This window comes from Vollenhovia emeryi, unplaced genomic scaffold (genome assembly GCF_000949405.1).
Source record: "Vollenhovia emeryi isolate VEMERY1.0 unplaced genomic scaffold, V.emery_V1.0 DF939155.1, whole genome shotgun sequence".
Lineage (NCBI taxonomy): Eukaryota > Metazoa > Arthropoda > Insecta > Hymenoptera > Formicidae > Vollenhovia > Vollenhovia emeryi.
In genome coordinates, this window is record NW_011967211.1 from 435,984 (window position 1) to 457,729 (window position 21,746).

Genomic DNA, 21,746 nt, shown 5'->3' on the forward strand with positions numbered 1-21,746 from the left:
GCAAGAAATAGAAACGATATGTCTTTAGATAAGCGTGCCAGTATTATTGATCTTTCTTTTTTTGCAACTTTGAAGAAATGAGCATTTTACAGTGACATCTTTACTGAACCAAAAGTCGATCTTCTTCTTTCTCTTTCTTCCCGAGGTAAAATGCAGCGATGCATCAGTTGTGAGACGTAATCTCCGTTGCCTGGCGTTTTCCACGACTTTATAAAATCAATATGAATGGGAAGTTTGAAATGTGGCATAGCTAAGGCAGACAGATCCGAAAACACACGCATGTCTCGCTTTATTTTGACGTGCTCCATCCGCCGGCGAGTCTGCGCGCTGCAGGAGATTTCTGTTTGGCTTTTCCCGGCAGCGACGGATACACCTATTCCCGTCAGTCACGTGGTGAACTTTCGCGGGTAAGGATCGCGTTCCTTTGTCGGCCTTTTTTTCCACGGTGATGTAAAGGAAATCAACGCCGAGGGAGAGAGAGAGAGAAAGAGAGAGAATGTGAGAGAGAAAGAGGCAGAAGAAACTGAAATCTGGATACGTCACGCTTCAAGGTGCATTTTAAAAATCATCTCCAGAGGTAAATCCCTGTCGAAACTGCCGTATTACGACGCGACTGAAAATTTTACGTGTTTACAGATAATAAAGATAAAAGTAGATGACAGAAGAGCGATAGTTATATGTTCAATGCTTCAGCGAAGAGGAATTGTCAATCGAAATTTTGTCATTCCAATTTCTTCTATCAATTATCGTCGAGCTAGTCCCCAGGTGGAACGTAAAACTCATAATGATATCACGATAATAAATTAAAATTATATTAACGTCGCTTCAACGTCACTTTGATGTCATCGCGATTTGTTATTCTACGCGGAGGGAATTTTCTTTTAAAATTCACCCCGAAAATCGTGTCATCGTGGGACAACATGGCATTTCGAACAACTTTATGAGAGTTTTTTTTTGAAAATTTACCATACATTTTACTATAAATTCGATTTGAAATTACTGATAGTTAAATGTATGTTAAAATTTCACAAAACTTTCATAAAGTTGTTGAAAATGCCATGTTACTAGTGAAATGTATGGTAAAATTTCAAAAAATTCTTATAAAATTCTTCGAAATACCACGTTGTCCGACGATTACATGATTTTTGGGATAAATTTTGAGAGAGAATTCTCTCCGTTACTTGAGTCTGCGACTGAGAGAGCTGTGAATTCGATTGTGCGACAACTCGACGTTTGACACAAGTATTAATTTGAAAGGCGCGAACACACCGCGAAAGAGTTAGATGTACGGTCGATATCCGCGCAACATAGTGCGCCTACATTGGGAATCTACCCGGAACGCAGTCTCAATGTGCAATGATACTTGGTTACTGTATTAAATAATGCAATATGCATCGATGCTCACCTGACGACGGCGACATTCTACCTCGTGCAATTTCCCGCGGATTGATATAGGAAATCTACAGGAAAGTCGCTACACTCTTCACTTCGATACGTGCTATTTCGGATCGGGAATGCTCATTGTTACACTCGCGCTGCCCGAGTTTTCGTTCCATTCACAGAAATTTGGGTTTTATGTGGATTTCATATTTCGTTTAAATATTCCACCTGCAAATATACCTACATATAATTCGTATCTTGTTGCAATCGCAAGAGACAAATTGCGGACGTGACGCGAAGTTCGTAATAGAATGCGAAATATTACAGTAAGCATACATATATCTGGCGAATCTAATTTCAAGTCTAATCTCTTAATTAGAAGCGCAGTTAGAATTTTAAGAGCAACCGTACGTGATCTTTGGCGAGAAATTTTCGAGCTGTTTTCAATCGCAGACCAAGTAAAGGTGATCGAGTGTCAGGCAAAAATTAAGATCAGTGATGACTTACAATTAGTGTACGCACACAAACTGCGCGAACGAGCGTCTCGCATTTATTTTCGACGAGTTTCGCAAATCCGTTCCAAGACCGAAGCTTATGCTTCACTTAAAAGTTTCCGAACGCGCGTCCCGGGGGGTTGATAGACGATTTTCGCATTTCCGAAAATGGAGCGCGATTTGCTCCTCTTAGAGGCATAGAGGAAAGTATCTGAGCTCACGGTCTCTCGGGACGGCGGTGGTTTATCTCGAAAGATGAAATTTTAAAGAGTCGGAAATCTCTCGTAACGAAGTAAACCAGCCAACTGTTATGCGCTGCTTGAAGCAACGACTTTGTTTTGCCAAGTCTCTACATTGTCTTTAAATGAAGCCTTTGAGGGGGTCGCTTAACGCTTTACAATTGTAACGTAAAATTAACAATCATGTTTCGTTGCTTGTTTTAGTGCACATTAACAAATAGTAAGGATATTTGTATTTTTTTACATATCACACGAATTATGGATTAAAGCCTGGTGCGTAATGTTGATTTACGTGCACGCCCGTTCAACCCCCTTATTAAAATTGTTAATTGATTAAATTTAATTGGGCGGAAAACTTGCGGTAATAAATTACGGCTGCAAGTTTATAAAACATTCAAATGTACCGACGATGTCGCGCTATCAATTAGATTAATCGGCAAGTTTTGGTGCACGCGCAACTACAATTCGCGTGATGTGTAGCACAATTATACGGCTCGCGAAGATGTTAGATATTTGGACTGTACGCTACGGCAAACAATAACGAATAATACGCGGGACAGCACGCAGTTACGAGATGGAATCTTTAACGAAGCAATTTTGGTTCGTCGATTTCTACGTTGACAGGATATTTGCGGACTGAGGGAGGGAAGGCAAATGTACCCGGCCGGTGTAATCCCTGGTGATATTACCGCGATGATGAAAGCTCTGTTTTCTATCGAAACATAAAATCGGTTTTTTTTACACGGTCCGATAACATCGGCTCGAATTCAACGCCAGCGAAAGGAATTAAGCAAATGAAAACTTCTCCTTCGTGCGTTCGCCGTGTTTCTCTACACTCTCGCCATGCGATGTGTTCATGCGAATTCCGACGGGGAAACTCTCCCTCTTTTATTTATATAGTTGGAACTGTTTGACTTCTACAATTTGTACATTTGTGAGCGTAATAGTGTTCTTCTATCGCAATGTAAAATCGGTAAAATTGCTCTCTCAAAATAGATTGAAATAGTTTATTACGGATATCGTGTAAAATTAGTTAAGTTAGGAAATTAAGCGAAAGTTGGTACGCGTTAAACATTCATTGTGAAATAGAAGGAATTTTTTCTAGTAAAATTATTGGAGGAAATCGTCGTTTAAACAATCTTTCCATTGTAGCGTTTTACAATGCGAAAGCTAATTCTCAAGTTTAGATACCATTAAAGTTCGGATCCGAAGTTTCGAGTTTGGGCAAATAATTCAGTCTATAAACCGCAGACGCGGACGAGATATTTTGGTACATCGTTGGGAAACCTGATGATGCAACGAGATGTGGATGGACAGGATATTCGATGCGCGCGATCCTTTGTGGCGATTCTGATCCTCGATTGAGATTAACGAACCTGACCGGTGAAACCCTAAGGGTCTTGTGGCCCCATCGATTGTCCCGAATTTCTGCACACGAACATGCAAAAGGATGAATCTCTCGGGGACGTAAAAGTTGCAAAGAGAGAGAGAGAGAGAGAGAGAGAGAGAGAGAGAGAGAGAGAGAGAGAGAGAGAGAGAGAGAGAGAGTACCAAATAATATTCAAAAATTTAGACGAGAGAATTTCTTTCTGCTACGCGTAATTATTTGTCGAGAAAACACAAATACGTAGCACATGCACATATTATGCGCGTTTCTCTAACATACGGAGGCTTCGAAGGCGAAAGAAAACTAAAGCCGATATTTCATGTAATCGCGGCATTAGGTAAATTTTTTCCTCGCCTCTTTCACGGGACCATTCACGGGTGAAATGTACCTACATCCGCTTCACTTTGATACCGAAGTCCCTTTGAAGTTCCGGATCTGAGTAGTTAATAACTATATGGTAAAGCACGGCGTTCTATAGGGAATTCGCCAGCGCGAAACTTTGCGACGCACGCGGAAACTTCACCGATCGCTAGACGCGAAGAGATATTGAACTCGGTATCTCATAAAAAATTAATTCCAGCCGCAATTTTACGGAACAGACACAGCACCAGCCGCTTTCGATCAGACGTCGAGAGAGACAATGTTATGAGCCCGGCTACTATGACCGATGACGTAGAAACGTTCGATTTTTCCGAGGAAATAAGGGCGTTCCAGACAAGGGTTGAAATCGGCCTTACTTCGGCGAACTCAGATTTCGATGCCGCTAACTTTACTATCTAGCTCGACGTATTCGTAACGAGACAGAACATTTTTATGAATAAATGTATCGTATGAAATGTACGTTTACAACTCTGCCGCACTTGAAAATTACGAGAATTTCTTCTAGGATTCGTTTCAAAATTAATTTTTTCTTGTCATAATTTTAGATACATTCTACAGCCGCAAGAGAGAGTCGTAATTTTCTCCAGCTATCTTGATATCGTCAGAAATTAATTTCTTCCAGTTTTTATCGGCGAGCACATCGGCGAAATTGTTCGGAAAGTAAATTGCATTTGAGAGTAGGCAGTTTATTCCAAGAAAGAAGCCTCGACGAACGAAAGATTTTTTTAGCGATCACGATATTGAATACTACTCAAATATACTTTACTTTTGTTGTTTCCGTCTAACTTAAAAAAGCATCGCCACGAGTGTAAAAACTGCAATAATTAAAAAATCGTTAGCTCACATATTTTCGGGTGACAGGTTTAAATTGCTTGTCTCTGCAAAATCTATCCATTGGTTCGCCATTCATCGCCGTACAGCCGCAGCGAATATTGCTGAAAAAACGAAAAAAGAAGATTACAAAACGTGCACGTGTCAAATTGAATTGCCATAAATATCCGATTGATTACGTCGATAGCGCCTTTTCCTTCGACGCCGACTTGGCCAATCGACCGGCCATCGATTACTTCGAAATAATAAATGTCGCAACTGATTGTTTACACGGATGTGCAGCACGTCTATGATCGAACGTGCTGTCGACCTTTACATACCTGCGCTTGCTCGGGGAGTCAATCTTATTTCACGCACCGGAATTCAGCGAATTCGCATCGCGGAAGTAGCGTGAAAGTAATTCGATCGGTTGTGCGAACATTAATCTCACTTAATCTTCCGAATCTTTCCCGATGGCAACGCTTAAAATGGAAAGGAATGAACGCGCGTTTTCCCCATGGCGGATAAAAATTGAAAGACATTACACCTTGCTCTTTTGTCAAACGAGAATTCTACGAGAAAATATTATCGCTGCTTTCGCGTGCGATTCGAGAATAAAACCGCTTCTCTTCCGCCATTCTTCCCGCATGACAGATACAACGAGCTTTAAAGAATTATTGGCGGTTTGGACTCTCGCGTCTCCCGAACTACGGCCGGCGGTCGCTCGATGACGGCCGAGTTTGTTTTCACAAATTCTGAAGAAACCGCATGTTTCACGTCGCTTCAGATTCGTTAATGGCATCCCCCAAAGTAAAAAGATGGGAGGCACGAGTAAAGTGGAAACCGCTAAAAGTGCATTTTCTCGTAACAAGTTTGTTAGTGTCTCTGAGGATAACTACATTGTCTCGGCCGGTGCAACGTCGTGATAATATTATGAGTGGAATTTTCTGATCTTAAATTAAATACACGCAAGCTCCTTAGTCATCGTTATTCCTGAATACCGCTTAAGGAGGATTTAATACCAGAAATTTAGGTGCAACGAAGCTCTGATAAAATATTATCTTCAATAAATCATTAATATCGCGACGGTCTTTTACTCGATATTAATCGCATGTGAATTTGCCGTTACCGCTGCTTTTTATTCAACGTAATCATATTAGATGCAAAATTGATATTAATAATTAAAATAATGGAAAAGGAAGACACACCAGGGGCAATGGGAGCCGTCACCGGATAGAAGGTGCTAAATAATAAATGTAAGTAACTAAATTTTAACTCGAGCCTTTTTACAATATAACTCAATTACGAATGTAAACGCCATTTTAGGACCTGGCACAGCTGGAGGTAGCCAATTATTACATTACTAGCATTTAAAATAATTTATCCAATCGTTCAGCGATTTTATAACACACGCGAATTCACTGATGACAATGATTCCACCTAACGAAAAATCTGTGTTATGTATGTCCGGATGTAACGGCGTGCAGGACAGGTTGGAAAATATACGGTATGTGGATTCACATAGTAATTTAATTGGCTACCTCCGGCTGTGCCAGGTCCTAAAATGGCGTTTACGCTCGTAAATATAAATGTAAGATTCAAAGTTTGTACGTTACAAAGGTGGAGTCATAAGTATACAAAAAAGTTAAACGTTACGGTCACGAAATCCTCTTCAGCGACAATCTGATTAAAAAAGGCTAAGTCATTATTTGAACGGCGATGATTTTCTGTTATTTCAATTATTAATGTCAATTTTGCATTTATCCTTTGTAGCCTATTTATCATTATTATTGCAATCATATATATTACTTACGAGTTTCGTTGCATCAGATCATTTTACGAGATGTACGACGGCATGTAGCAAAAGGTTTACGCCAAGAAAAACTTTGACGCGGCTTTACGCAAATGGATAGGGCGGTGCTTCGTTTTGATAAGCGAAGTTTTCAGAACGGCTGGCGACTCTAATGACAAAGAACAGAAGAAGAGGAGCAAAGAAGATCGTGATGGATTTGCGTTGCTCGCGTTGCTACTTAAATTCACTGTCGACGAGTCTGATGGCTTCAATGTCTTGTACGTTACAGAACCATACATTTTAATTTCGTCTGTTTTTCAGACCTTATAACCTTTTTCCCCCGTGAAAGAGACTATTATTAGCCCTGGTTGCTTGACCTACTAACGTATAGAGATACATTACAGCCAATGTGTTCAATCTCGTGTTTCATACCTGTGTCGTGCCTTTATCGTGAAATGCAACAATAAAAAAATCGACTCTCTAATGCAATTGCTAATGCAAATACTGATATTTTTTTTAAGACTCTCGTCGGAATTAAATAAAAGCCAGCTAAAATTTGGAATCCATTTGCTGTTTATTGTGACTCAGTGATTCCGTGATTCCTCGCCATAATTTTTACCTCGATTTATCTCCTTGCAATGAATTACTCGCGCGAATCGTACGTAATTATGTACCTGCGTACAAGTTTCAGAGCGAGTCTCCACGTAACGCAAAATCGCAAATTCAAACGTTACAAGACCCAGTCAGGTATATTTTCTTCGATCAGATCGAGTTATCCTCACTTTCGTTATCTCCCGAGCATAGATTAACTTGCGAGAGCCTATAAATTTCATATCGACGGTAGATTTCGTGGATATCAATTCTCTTCTCCCCTCAGCGATACGTTTGCCGCGGTTTTGATTGAAATGATTTAATTACGAACACACGCGCGTGGCACGAATCCTATTAATTATTACCGTACTTTGTGAATGTTGATTTAATAACAATATAGATATTAAATATTACACAATAATATGGATATTGCCGAACAATAGACATTACTGCCGTAAAAGGGTAATTTTTTTCCAAAAAATCCTTTTTCGTTGTATCGTTACAAGAGAATTTGTAAGAGCAAATGCTGTCTAGCCTAGTAGGGACCAAAAAAAAAAAAAATTAGACTACCCCAAGCGTAATCCGTTTCCATCAATTACTGTCTACGGACTTTCTCCGTCTTCTTTGCCCGTTCGTCTTCGATAAAAAAGCCACCAGCCTTAAACACAACGTAATTCTTTCCCTGGTACCCATAACTTTTTGCGCTCCGCTGATGTCGGTTATCCATTAATCATTCACTATATTGCACATTTATCGAAGTCATATAGAGTTCCACGATATAAACTCGCGATAGGTTGCATCGATTTTTAAATAAAATTCCTATTTTTATTTATACAGTCATAAATGCCAGGTGTCTATAAAAATGCCTTCGTAATAGCTGCGATTGCGGAGAAAGGACTCGCGACACATGCAGGTTTCCCTCTCGATCGATAAAGAATTGATATTGAGTGTAGATCGCCTTTCACACCGCGAAATTGATCCAGCCGATTAATTATGCAGAAATGCTAACGAATGGGCAATTGAAAGATTTGCATCTAGGCGAGTTCCGCAATTTCCTCGCAGCTTCGGCAGTATCGATCTCTTGACGTGCTGACGATACCTCGGAGATCATTCGATAGAGCAGGCTCGTCGAGCTTCCACGGTATTTTCGTTAGCTTTTGACGATGGCAGCCAATTTTGCAACCCGGGAGCATGATTTTGACACAAACAGGATACATATGGCTCACAGATACGAGAGCTCTGTAAAAGAAAGCAAAACATTTTGCAATCAAACCGTTACGTATAGGAAATGTCAGTAAAACGTAAGACTCGTTGGCGCACGTAAAATCGCAAGTTTGAAAGGCGGGAATAGATTTGATACAAATATTGATGTTTCCTTCAAGGCGACGGAATTTCAATAGCTATTTTCACGTAAAGGTTGAGAAACTACGTTTACGTTAGAGAGTTAATGTAACAGAGAGATGATATGTAGGTATTCACGCAGAAAAAATACTGTTAACTTAAAAAAAAATCAAGTTGCTTGAATTAAACGTTGATCACGGACTGTTAACAAATAATGCACTCAATTGCATTTGCTGTGGATTTTAATTTTAAGCGTTGAATTAAATATCCAGATTATTAAGGCAACAATCCGATGTAATATTTTTGCTGGGGTAATATTTTTTGCAATAAATTTTCTGTATTATTAAAACTGTCAGATATGGTCAAGAAAACACTGAAGTTGTCAATTATCTGATGTGCTTTATGTTATTTCAACTATACTTTAATTACACGGATATTGTTGATATCATTTTTGTTCCGCGTATCTTCAATTTCCTTCGCATAGTTTTTCCAATTTTGAAATCAGTGTTACATGTATTTCTTATCAAAAGTATAAGCCTTATTGTCACATTATTGTCAGCAGTCTTTTTCAATATTGACGCGAAAGTAATGTCGAAAGTTTGCTTCCTACTGTTAAATCACATTTCCTTTACAAACGGTGCTCTTGAAAACTTCTGAGTGATAATTGCGCGTGTAGTTGAGAAACGCGCATCTCACAAATTAGATAGGAAAGGAGAAATCCATTTCTCGCAATAACGTAAATGTCTTTGGTGACATTCTCCCGGTAAATCGAATTGGAGGTCCGAGATGAAATTGTTTTCGCGCGAAAACGTGTTCGAGATATGAGAGGCGACGCGAAGAGACACTTCCATCGAAGGATTGCGATCTCATCTTTTGCGAGTTTTTCCGTTGAGCAGCCGAATGGGATAGAGAAAGAATTATGTGTGCGTATCATAAGCACCGTTTCATCCAAATGTTTCCTGCGAATCTCTTCCGTTGCTTCACGGCCACTCGGGGCCGCCATTTCCCGCGGCTTCCTTCTTGAAATTGAAAAAGAGAACGACAGCTCCTTGGACCACCCGCTATCTTCCTCCATTCTATTCGTAAACAAACCGATGCAATAGTAGATATAACGGTAATGTAATCGCGGTACGGTTCAACGCGTATTCTCCTTGCGATTTTTATCCGAGGGAAGGTATCGCATTTCTTGGAAGAATATGAAAACCCGCACGAAAGCCGCATATTACGTTTGTCTGAAATAGTTGGTGTGTGTAAAAATAAACGATTAATTAAATTCGATAAATTTACCTATAGTTTCGTTCGTGACATTCCGGATAATGTCGAAAGTGAAAATAGACGGGCGCGTTTCTTCGAGCTTAAATCAATAATTAGTTACTTGATATGATGCCTAAAATTAAGTCGAAAGCTTTTGAAACGTGAGCAAGTCTAATGATGATTTTAGCAGTGAAATAAAAACCGATCTGTATTTGAGATCATAAAATACATTTGCTGGCAATTGAGTTATGTAAATCAATGCTGTCAAAGGATGATTAATTGTAATCGCGTGGATTTCATATAACGGACATCATACACGTGCTATCGTGTGAAAAGTGTGACGGATTTATAATTAGAATGCGCTTACGGAATCTCGGAAAGAAATTGCGAATAATTTGATAGTACGATTGAGAAGTAGCACATGCTTACACAGATATTTGAGAAAATGTACTCGCCGCTTTTGAAGCTTCTCTTCCTGCTGAGCAGCATCTTTTTCACAAATAATATGCTCTTGAAATTTAGTTACTTTAGACTTAGGTACTTTCTATAGTCTCTTCGGTGTTTTATATCTTTATTGCGACGGGGCAAAATTTACAAAAGAGATTGATTAAATGTTATTCAACAAATTGTGACCACAAAGACAGATGTCCTGGTTTCCTGAAATATAACACGTTATGCAGTGCGCTTTGTTGTGCATGAAATAACAACTTTAGTATCGTATTACATCACTGTTGGAAAACTCGGAGTAATTCCGTTTTGCTCGGCGTTCGCGAAACTGCAGCTTTAGTTTTGCAGGTAACTATACAAATCTCTTTCAGTGTTATTTAACTGGAATAACTGCTATTAGATATGTGTTTAATTACGGCACGAATGTAAGGAAACGCTCTTTTGACGTCCATCATCTCATATTCGTCTTACATTTGTAATAAGTGAAATTGAAATATAAATTATTAAAGATATAAAACGCGCGCAGATACTGAGATTAGAAAATCAGAATAAGATTGAGCATCTTATCTTTAAAAGTGTCAAAAGGATTATAGATAAAAAATTTGTTTGAAAACTTCAGTAAAATCAATTTCTTTCTCCTGGTTTGGATTGATTTGTGATAAGACCATTTGCTTGGAAACGTTACATTATTATTTCCGCGCAGCGCGAAATTAGAAGAGTTGCCGGACAGCTGTATGTTCCCCATGGGTCGGAACAATGTTCGTACTTTACCGCAAGACGCATTTATCGTGCCTGTGACTGAAGCATGCTGTGCGCTGGCAAACTTTGTGCTAAATCCTGCACTGTGCCCTGTGCCCTATTAGAATTAGACCTTCGATATTTGTTCCTACTTCCTTGCCGACTTATCGCACCCTCCGGCTTCGCTACAACTTTCCCTCAATTTATTCTCACAAATTCCTACATTAAAGCATTTCACGAACATTGTTATATTATACGCCATTGCCCACAGCTAAACTTGAATGGAGCTAGGCATATAATTGAGTCACAGCTTTCCATTAATGCAATTTTAATTAATCTGAATGGTGTGCAGCGAGAGTATGAAATTATTTAAGAATTATGAAGTTGCGGAATTAAATATAAATGGAAGAATATTAAATGTTATTTTTAATTTAATTTTAATTTGACTTATAATGAGAAAATAGAAGTGTACTGTTTGAAAATACTTTTATAAAATCTGAAAAGTATATTTCGAGAGCTAGTTAACTCTTATTATTTTTTCTTTATTAAGGACCTTTGGATAGAAGGAAATTGACAATAACGTTATATTAACGATAAAATGTTGTATATTTCCTTTCATTCTTTAGCGAAACTATATGTTCTTTCCTTGAAGTGCACCCGTTTCTTATGAAAAGAACTCTCGTGCTGATTAAGGGATAGAAGCAGCTTAATGCTGGTTTTATGTGGTACTTTATTGCGTGTAATGCTTTATTGCACGCGTCCCATTGCAGTAGCTGAAGCTTGTAGTGGGTGTGTAGAAACTTTTCAGTTCTAGTGATCGTTGTCGCATTCTGCTTTTTTTCATGATGCGCGAGAAAATGTCTGAGAAATGGAAGTTGCATTTTCAAGATTGTCCTCACACAAAGTGTTGAGATATTGTTATAAATGCGAAAAAGGGATGCTCATCCAGGAGAAAGCTTCACTTTATGTATGTAGGTCAACCATTTTCTAATATTGTTATATTAAAATATACGATAACAGTTCTCTGCAAGTATTTATAAAAAATTAACATATTACTGAATTAATGTTTTAATATATTACTGCATTAATATAATATAATTTAATATGTTAATTTAATATATTATATATTTTATATTTTAATATACATTGTTTATCTTTTATATATTTTTATTTGTACTTTAATATGTTAAAAAATCTATTTTAATGTATTAAAAGAGTATTGACTATAAATTCTGTCACTATTTTTGTACGGAACTATTGTATTCGTGGCGATTGCTCTTCCAAAAGATAACGCGAGTGGATGAAGGGGACAAGGGGCCTCATAAAATACATTTCCATTCTTTTATGACAGACCTTATGGACCCGAGATCGAAAGAAGCTCTAAATATATTAGTGATCTTCAGTCTCGACTGGCACCTCGTAAGATCCAAGTTTTCCCGAGAATTCGCATCTCCTTAATCGATAAAAAAAAATGATTGCCTCGCATTTATACTTTTATTTTTCATTTCTCAAAACGGAACAGACGCTCTCGAAGCATTCCTCTAGTTGCACATTCCTGCGTTTCACCTGCCGCGGTTCCAGGACTTTCTAAAGTATTCCAGTGTGCAGTGCGCTTTGTACTGATAAAAGCTGTAACAATAACGAAATGAGAATAGTTACCTGGAGTGTATTTGTACGTATATGCATATACTTTTCAAGAAAGCTCGCGATAATAACGCTGTTGGAAGTCGCAGATGAGAGCGAAGCGCATCAAATTAGTTTCGTAGTAGACACTTGTAATCAGGTATTACAACTTTTCCGCGGACAATAATAGCATTTACTTGACGCGCGTATGTATTAATTAGCCAATGGATTGATTAGAAGTTCTAATCTAATTTAGAAGGAAAACAGAGGCGACTTTGTTTTGACAAAGTAAAATGAAGTAAGTCATCTTCGTGTATACGTTCCACTTTGGAGGAGTCAGCGTTGCTTATTATATGTTATATAACCAACTCACGTCATGTCGGCTCACTTTACATAATGGAACCGCGAGGCGGGTTTCAGCACATAATAAATTTATCTAATAGCGCCGGTTATTTTCAATCAATAGAAGTAACGTTCGAGTAGGCGAACGAAAATTACATCATAATTGCGACCTGACGTTACATAGGAATAAAATGGCGGGTGTGCAACGCCGTGCAGACTTTTAGGCGGCAGTCTAAGTGCACGATAAAACGTATGCGCCCCGTGGTCTTCCAAGTTTGTCTTTTTTTTTTTACTGCGCATACACTTTATCACTCCAAGGTCGTAGATTTTTTTTTGTTTGCGAAGAAGACAAAAAGCCGCTACTTTGCGGCTCCATTAAATCTCGCGCTTCGTTTAAGCGTCGCGATTATCTCTCCTTCCGCCGCCGCCGCCGCCACCCGCGGGAGAGTAAAACGCGAAAAACAGGAGGAAAGAGAAAGAGGAGGGAACCTCGGACGCGTAATTACTCGCGTACTTGCCCCTCGCGCGCGCCCCGGCATTTGCCGATACAACTTACTCACCCCTTGTCCACCATCCATCGGGCTTTTAGCAGCGACCCCCGCCCCCGCTCTGAAACATGAGACTTCGGGATTTGTCGCGAAAAAAAAATTCGCTCCCCCCTTGACAGGCAAGAGTGCCGGTCGTCGCGGAGTCGCCGAGTGAAATTGAAAGCGGAACATCACGGAGTCGGGTAAATTCTTCGACTCTATCAACAAACTCATTTCAGCGATCGTAATTCGCGATACGACGGGCGTAATGTGTTTTAATCTTCGCCGTGTACGGCCGGTCGCAAGTCCGTCTCCTTATGGCAATTCCTTTAATAGACGTATCATAGTACGCGAGTTATATTAGCCGTGTATATTATTTATGGAGCTGCAGCGGGGCGGTCGATAGATTCGCTTTTTCATTATTAAAAGCGCACGCCTGAAAAATATTCGCGAGGCTTACGCGTGACCGGCGCGATAATTTCAGGGTCGCGGAGGACGGCGAGCGCGCGCGATCGATGATCTTTTAATCGCGCGTTAGTTGGCGCCCAACAATGCGCGTACGAACGCGTGATACGTGCCGGGGGAAGATAAGACGGGCGAAACTCGAGCGGATCTTCAAGTCGCTTTATCGGAGACACACGGTCGCGAGATTTAGCGCGCGGCGCTGAACCAAAATGTCGAAACTGCACGCGCCGATAAGCGCGCGCGGGCGAAAGTGCAAACGAATGTCGCCGCCGCGCTGTCACGACGAAGCCCTTTCCGCCCGCGATGAAAACGCGAGCCGGAGATACGTAACCGATATATCAAACGTAGCCGAGCGTGGTCCTTGAATAATGCATGAGGGCGAGCGATGCGCGAGCGGGGAGGCGCATTTTCAGCACCACCGGCGTTCTCTTTTTTTTCCCCCCCTGCATTCTACGAGATGCGCGCCGTCCTGTTTCTCATTTTTGGCTCGCAAAACGCAATGCGACGTTTCTCATGTAAATACAGTCGAATGGCGGATACGTGGGTCTGAGGGAATCTTCTATTGCAGCGTGCCTTCAATTCTTTAGGGACGAATGTTTCTCGATGACAACTGGGATACCGACCAAGTTATTCCAGGGAGATACCGGTCTCTTCTTAATTCACGTCAGATTTCAGGGCAGAATTTTAAATGCACTTTGGTGGTAGAGGAAAGCTCTGTATTATTAGATAGGCTTCTATAAGAGATAGCAGGTTTTCAACATGAAAATCTAATTTTATTTACAAATCTTTTAATACCACACTGAGAGTCGAAAAAGTCGAGATATTCAGAAGCAAATGTTACTCGTGATATTTTCTTCGATATTTATTGGTTATCAGGAAATTTGGCTGCAATAACTAAATATACATTTTTGTAAAATATATCTAGTTTTTCTAATCACTTGTTTAAAAAAATTTCATTTAACTCCTGCTCAGAAAATAAATTTACTTGTGGCAAATTTATGTTTTTTATAGCAATATTATATTTAGTTACAATAAGATCACGAGACACGGTAGTGTCTCGCGCCAAGTATAAGCGAAAAAAGTTAAAGTGACAAGCTAGAACCGCGTTAATCTTCACACACTGACAAAGAAATTTTTTAAACGAAGTAAATAGATTTAAACGACAATTAATTTTTAACTCGGTCCTTTTCAGATATCAATCAAATTGAAACTTAAACGCCATTTAGGACCTGGCATAGGTAGTGGCCATTAAATTACTTATAGATTTACTTGAAATTATTTTCTTTACAAATTTGTGTGCTAATATAACGAAATTTTCCAACTAAATTTTGTTTCATTCAACAAAATTGGCCTCTCAGTGCATAGACAGTAACTGGAAGGGTGTCTAGAAGAACGGCATACATTTCTACCGGTGTTAACAAATCCACATTTTAAATTGAAGGCCGTCACCGCAGAGAATATCTCATTGTGGAGGGAAGAGATCGACCCAAAAGACATCGGCATGTTACGAACTCGCCGAGCAAACGTCGCGACGCCGACGGAAGCGGTACGTTCGCGTATATATTTACATCGCTGACGAACGCGGAGGGGCGATAAAAGTTTAATTACAAAGTTTTAATTATCTCGTAATTAATATTTAATTATACAACACCCGGATGATTAACGAGACGAGTCCGGAACTTTCGGACATTCGTTTACAGGTGTCGTGACAAAGATCGAGGTGGTGCTCGAGGAAGCACCAGACGCTACTATCGCCGGCTCCATGTCATCGGAATTGGAAGCCACCGGCGAGCTCAATTCGACCTATCCCAACGGTGAGTCTAATATAACTTCATATAATCCAGAGGGAATTGTAACTCCTGTATATTTCTGATCATGTTTCACCATGTCCAGTCTTGTTAACCAAGATATAAAGGTGTTCTTTTTAACCGTGTCTTTCTACCGTTTTCTCTCTTAAAGAACGTAATAAGAATTAATGGCAGCCTCCGAAGTCTTCTTAAATCTTGTTCCGTTTCGTGTTGGTATAACTGGGAAAATTCGCTTATTTGGATTTTTTGAGAAACTTACGGGACACGAGGTGTTACGTATGTCTCTCTTTAAACTTGCTCAAGTCTTGGTACACGGGTTTTAATCTTACCGCTGTGCCCCAAATAACATAAAGAACACGTAACTGGAGAAAAACTCGACGAATAAAAAAGAAAAGGTGGGATCTTTAAAACATTGATCGCAAATGATATTTTAATTTAGAAAAGCCTCGAGGGACCGAGATCCTTCATATATCTCATATTTTCCTCGTGAATTTTTGAAGCGAGTTCCCCCCTGTTTTCCACCGTGACAAACGTAAAGAAATGATCCGTGGGATAACTGTTTTCCAATGTTTACCTTTCGAGCTTTCGTCCCGCACGTCGATTCAATTTTACCTTCATCAATCAACGAAACGTTATTGAGGGGGGATTATTTCACATCCCGCAGTATCTACACGAAATTTATACGAATGCGACGGAGGTGCCGCAGTGAATGTAAACGTAACGCGTTACGCTATTAATTGAATAAATAATTGATTGTTGCGAAACGTGCAAAGCGAGGAAATTTCCCGTTATACCTGGGTTTTCGCTAACGCCGCTTGGGTCTTTCGTTAATCCGATACCGTTTAGGCAAGTTTTACGCTCGCTATCCGCGTTAGTTTTACGCGAAGCTATAAACGGGCAAGTTTAGACTCGACGACTCCCCGGAGATTTGTACGAAAAGTTGTTGGTGACAGAAGATCGATTGCGCGAGTTTTCTTCGGGCATGAAAACGTGAAAAGGTAAAATTTCATATAAATTTGGCGTGGCGCTTGTGATTAAATTCGCGATAAACCACCTGCGATGCAACCTACTGTGCCACGGGGGAAAAAAGAAGGAGCAGTCGAAAATTCTGCAGTGCGTTGCGCGTTTTTTTCGCAGTTTACACTTTAATTAAATTTTAATTTTTTAAGTATGCAAATTTCGAAAAACGCATGAGAAACTCTTGTCGCTCGAGGGCGAGCGGCAAAGAGGGGAGATTTAAAGCAGTATACAAATTACGTACAGCATGTCGTCTCGAACTACGTATATTCTACATACGGCAGAGATGCCAGGGACGAGAATGCGAGTGCATTGTATAATGGAATCTGTCTGTCTCTCTCTCTCTCTTTGTAGCTCTTTTTCTCCATCTGATTTTCTACATGATAGCTCGCGAGGTGAAGTTCCCTCTTCGACTGGTAGGACGGGCGGATATCAATTTATCAGTTCGATCGTTTGCCATGCGAACGTAGTATGAAACATCGTTAGGCGGCATTGTAGAACCGCCAACAAAGGTTTACGTATGACTGAACATCGGATTGTACCCCTGAGCGATATTTCCTGAGTTTATTTTCTCTCTTAGCCAGACACGTTCGCGTAGTTAGCTCATAGATCAAAGAATGCACACGAGAAATTAGGTCACATTATCGCGATCGTTGGTTTAACTTTAAACTTAGCGCTAATCTATATTAATAGCGGAGCAGCCCACGCCGCGCATTCTTTCGACATTAATCTTTCAACACAAACATAGAACTTGCTTTGTTCCTTAGTTGTACTACAGTTCTGATACACTTCATTGTAAGAGAGCGGATTTAATCAGGGATTGCAGGAACAGGCGCGGTAGTGGTGCGAGCGGAGGAGGCCCTAATCGTCATTCTCGTTCTGGTCCTGTGGGTGGCTGCCATCGCTCTCTTTTTCAATCGATGGGGCAAGATCCGCATGCTCGAGCCGTACCAGCCGAAATTTCAGCAGCAACATAGGCAAAGCTGCACCATTGTCGACCCAAACCAGCTTCAGGTGAGTGCGTTCGTGCTCTTTGTGTCAATTATTTCCATTTCGCATCAATAGTTGGTTTAGAAAATGTCTGTTGTTGGAACACACCGAATTGCATCGTCGGATTAGCATAATGCACACAGTCTGCAGTGTGTGGCGTAAATAGCCCTTTGTATGTCGGACTACATTCTACGTGACACCGAGCGAATATATTCTGCATAAATATTTGGAGATGTTAATAATCAGATATCCTGTGACTAATAGATATAATCAGATAAGAGTAAATTGATGGTTTACATTTATTTGTGGACAGTGACAGCCATTGTTCGGTACACATTGGTCGGTAAAGTTTAAAAGGTATTAATTAACGGAATTGAACGCGCCTCGGCTAAAAATTGTAGTATTTTACGGCCGATCTGATATTTTCTCTTTAATTTCATGAATTCTATATAATTCTGCGCAATGCATCGCCCATCGTTGTGAATTTAATTGAATTAAATAACACGCGAAGACCCTTCGTAGCGCGTAAATTAGGTAATGCATTCTGCGGAACACAAATACCGCAGTTATACACGTATACGGCGAGATGGAAATTAAATTTCCCGATATATTCATGTGGCGACGCCGAGGCTCCGATTATTTTCCATTTAATTACCAAAATAACGGCGAGCGTTATACGGAGTTATAGCACACTGCCGGAGGGCAAACTCGATATGTTAAACCGCCGTTAAAGGAGATTTGCAAACTCTCGCGAGAGGCCGGCGTAATAACCACCGTAAACCTAACCCAGGATACTGAAACGCCATGGATACAAAGTGCCCTAAAACCTATTGCTACAATTAAAGAAAAAGTAAATGCCCGGCCTCGTGATACCGTTTGCTTTAGAAAAGGTGCCGTAAACGTCGGAAGAAGAGCCGCGAATTTAAATTGTTAAGCATGAAATATTTTATCTCTTTCTCAATGGAGTTTATAGCCTAATAAATACAAAGTGTCGTAAATGGTAAGTAAACAATAACTTAAACGTGACTCTACCATAGCACGAGCCTACGCGAGAAATAACGTATTTTCCGTACGCTACGCGGGTCACGTAGACTTAAACCTTCTTGCTTCTACATGGATTTTACTAGTATAGAGTCATAAATTCACTCGGTATCTTTCACCGGACCCTTATGGTAATTCAACTTCAGCTTCGCACCATTTTTCCAAATCGAGTCGAGGAGTACTGCAGAATAACAATGTAAATTCTGCGTCGCACAAAAGCGACATATAAAAGGGACGAATATCAATTACGTTCGTTAAGGAAGAGTTATTTTTAAATTTATTTCAAAATGCCATCTTCGGCCCCTCGATGATGTTAACTTTCTTTCGGAGGAACGTTGAATAAATTTTTCAGTTACAAATTCATTAACGAAGAGTTAAATTAACTGGGATTAATTTCAAAATGCCGTATTCGGTCCCTCGATGACGTTAACTTTCTTTCAGAAGGGCGTTGGATAAATTTTTCAATTGTAAATTCATTAAGGGAGAGTTAAAGAAATTGGAATTGATTTCAAAATGCCATTTTCGGCCCCTCGATGACGTTAACTTCTTTTCAGAAAGTCATTGAATAAATTTTTGCACAAAAACAAGACTCGATCGACGGCCCTGAGTCAAGAGAGTGCATATCCAGTAAGTCAGACCGTCGATATCTTCATTCGTTCCATATTCCAAATGCGCGCTTCGGGAGTTCCTAAATCTTGTAGTACCCATTAAACTGCCAAACGCATTTATGTCGGCTTATTTATCATTTATAGATAAATGCAAAATAAACGAGTGGATTTACTGCTGCTTGTTTGTTATAAATTGACTCCCGAATGGTTCCCTGCCCGGAACGGGCGCTTCCATCGTGACCGGACGCGGGCAACATATGTTCCGCAACCAGCCTCGGTTCCAGATGACCATGTATATTTCATGATTTCGTTATACGAACGAAAGCGTGCGAACATGAGGAAATTTATTATTTATCATATCAGAGCGCCCTAGGATTGCTTCATCTTCGCAGCTATTCGATTAACGCGCGCTGTACAACCTGATGGATATTCACGTTGACGGGTACATAATTTCATGGTACATAAACTCCAGGCCGGGCCGCCTTTCGATTTCTGAATCTAATTCCGAAGCAAAAATGTACTTTACGATTTCATCTGATAAAATACATTTGCTTTATCCGCAATGAGAAATGAAGCGCATAAATAAAACCTGAACCGAAGCGAGAGAATCCACCTCGCGGATTATCTTTTATTTATATTAGAAGCTTGTAATAATTCCATAGAGAGAGAGATTTTACACAACGAATATAAATGTACCGAAATTTGCGTGACAAATTTTTGTTTTACGATATCGTTGCATTAACGCGCGCGTTTTATCATACACGCGGTTTGGCTGAGAAAAAATTCGAGCGAATAACGCATACTGCGTTTGAAATCGAGCTTTATCGGCTTTAGGATGCGCCGAATATTTCGTGATGTCAATCGCATATATCGGCATTGGATTTACCGGTACAAAGGAATACAAATCACGGGCGAATGGGAAATGTCCGAAATGGGTGCTCAACAACAGAGCTCACAGAAGCTCGATCATCTCGTTGTGGTGCATACCGGCTGAGATTTTTTCGATCTCTCTCTCTCTCTCTCTCTCTCTCTCTCTCTCTCTCTCTCTCTCTCTCTCTCTCTCTGTAGCTATCCATCCATTTATTTTGTATAAAATTTTGTTTCCCGATATTGACGATGTATCTTTTTTTTATCACGTCAATTTATCGCGCTGGCGTACAACGCGCTGCGGCAAAATAATTCTGGGTTTTGTTTAAACACGATGTAAAAGGTATATTAAATGTTTCCGTACGTTTCTATATATATATATATATATATATTTATAACGTCAGATTTGTGATTCTACACATACAGATTAGGGGGATGCATGTGCACGGGACGTTACACGGGTACACGTTCCGCGTCCGTGAGCTTCAAGCAATTACTTTCAGATAGGGAATCACCGTTTGCCAATATGTATTTCTGCGTCCATGGTAATTCAATCGCGGAAATGTTCGATTGCATTGGCGTTTACCACGTCAGAAACATGCCGGCCTCGGTTCTATCGAATCGCGTATCTTAAAATTGCGCGCCAACGGTAGACGGTATTCGAGAGAAGTTGGCTCGAACTATATTTTTTTATTTGTGGATGCGCACAGCCGAGTCAAAATATAAATTCGCCGCCGCCGCAACGGGCAATAAACGAAGTCTGACTGTAAGCGTATAATAAACCGACGACAATAAGCTTGTGACGATACGAATTAACTTGTATCTTTGACATCCAGCTGGGAAAATGAACTGTAACAACGTTGCTCGTCGCATCAGCGACGCACAGTGGGTCGAGGGTTCTTTGATGAAACTAAATGAAAACTTTTCTCAGAATACTTCGCGTAACTCTGTTTACCTATCCCGGCGCGCAAATCATCATTCTGAATGTTCTTGATTAGCGAGACTTGGTTGCAACGTAGCTCTGCAACAGCCACTCGAATTGTCGAATGCGAGATCATCGATTTCAAGACCAGTTACTGAAGTTTACTTTACCGCGGGATTCGGATACCTGCCCGAAGTGAGTCCCGCGAGGATCATCCGAAATATTCAATTTAACATCCTGAAAGGAGAATCGATTGTCCATTTGCAATACCGGACGCGAGCGGATTTACTATTGTTCTCTAAATTGTTGGAGTGAGCATTTGGTGAGCTTCCAGAGGATTACAATCCGCGGTTAGAGGCTCTAGAGCCTCTAGAGGAAAGTTTGTGTCGTGTACACATAGTTTGGCATATTAACACCACTGCCGATTGCCTATCATGCATATTCCGGTCTGTGTAAATGACTCTTCCCGCTGATCAAGCAGGCTCCAGAATATATCCATAAATCTATGAATTTTGGATCTACATATTCTGTATATTCATAAATCTTCAAATTATATCGCAGCCTAGTAATTTACCTTTCCATGTGACTCGTAAAGTAAAAAATACGTTCTGTTTGTGCGATAAATTAATATTGATCGACGCGTATCTTAAACTTTCTGAATCCAAACGTTTCCCGGATTAAA

At 40.1% G+C, this 21,746-nt stretch overlaps 1 protein-coding gene across 1 annotated transcript in view; it reads left to right on the plus strand.

Annotated features, from left to right (window-relative positions):
• Nucleotides 1–390: 390 nt before the first annotated feature.
• The window catches only part of LOC105565065, a 28,841-nt gene continuing 7,485 nt past the window's right edge, over nucleotides 391–21,746 (plus strand). Inside the window, exons 1-4 of the mRNA XM_012017921.1 lie at nucleotides 391–577; nucleotides 15,253–15,357; nucleotides 15,512–15,625; nucleotides 17,454–17,650. Coding sequence (XP_011873311.1) covers nucleotides 15,574–15,625; nucleotides 17,454–17,650 — 249 coding nt within the window. The 5' untranslated portion in view covers nucleotides 391–577; nucleotides 15,253–15,357; nucleotides 15,512–15,573. The remainder of the gene's footprint in view (nucleotides 578–15,252; nucleotides 15,358–15,511; nucleotides 15,626–17,453; nucleotides 17,651–21,746) is intronic.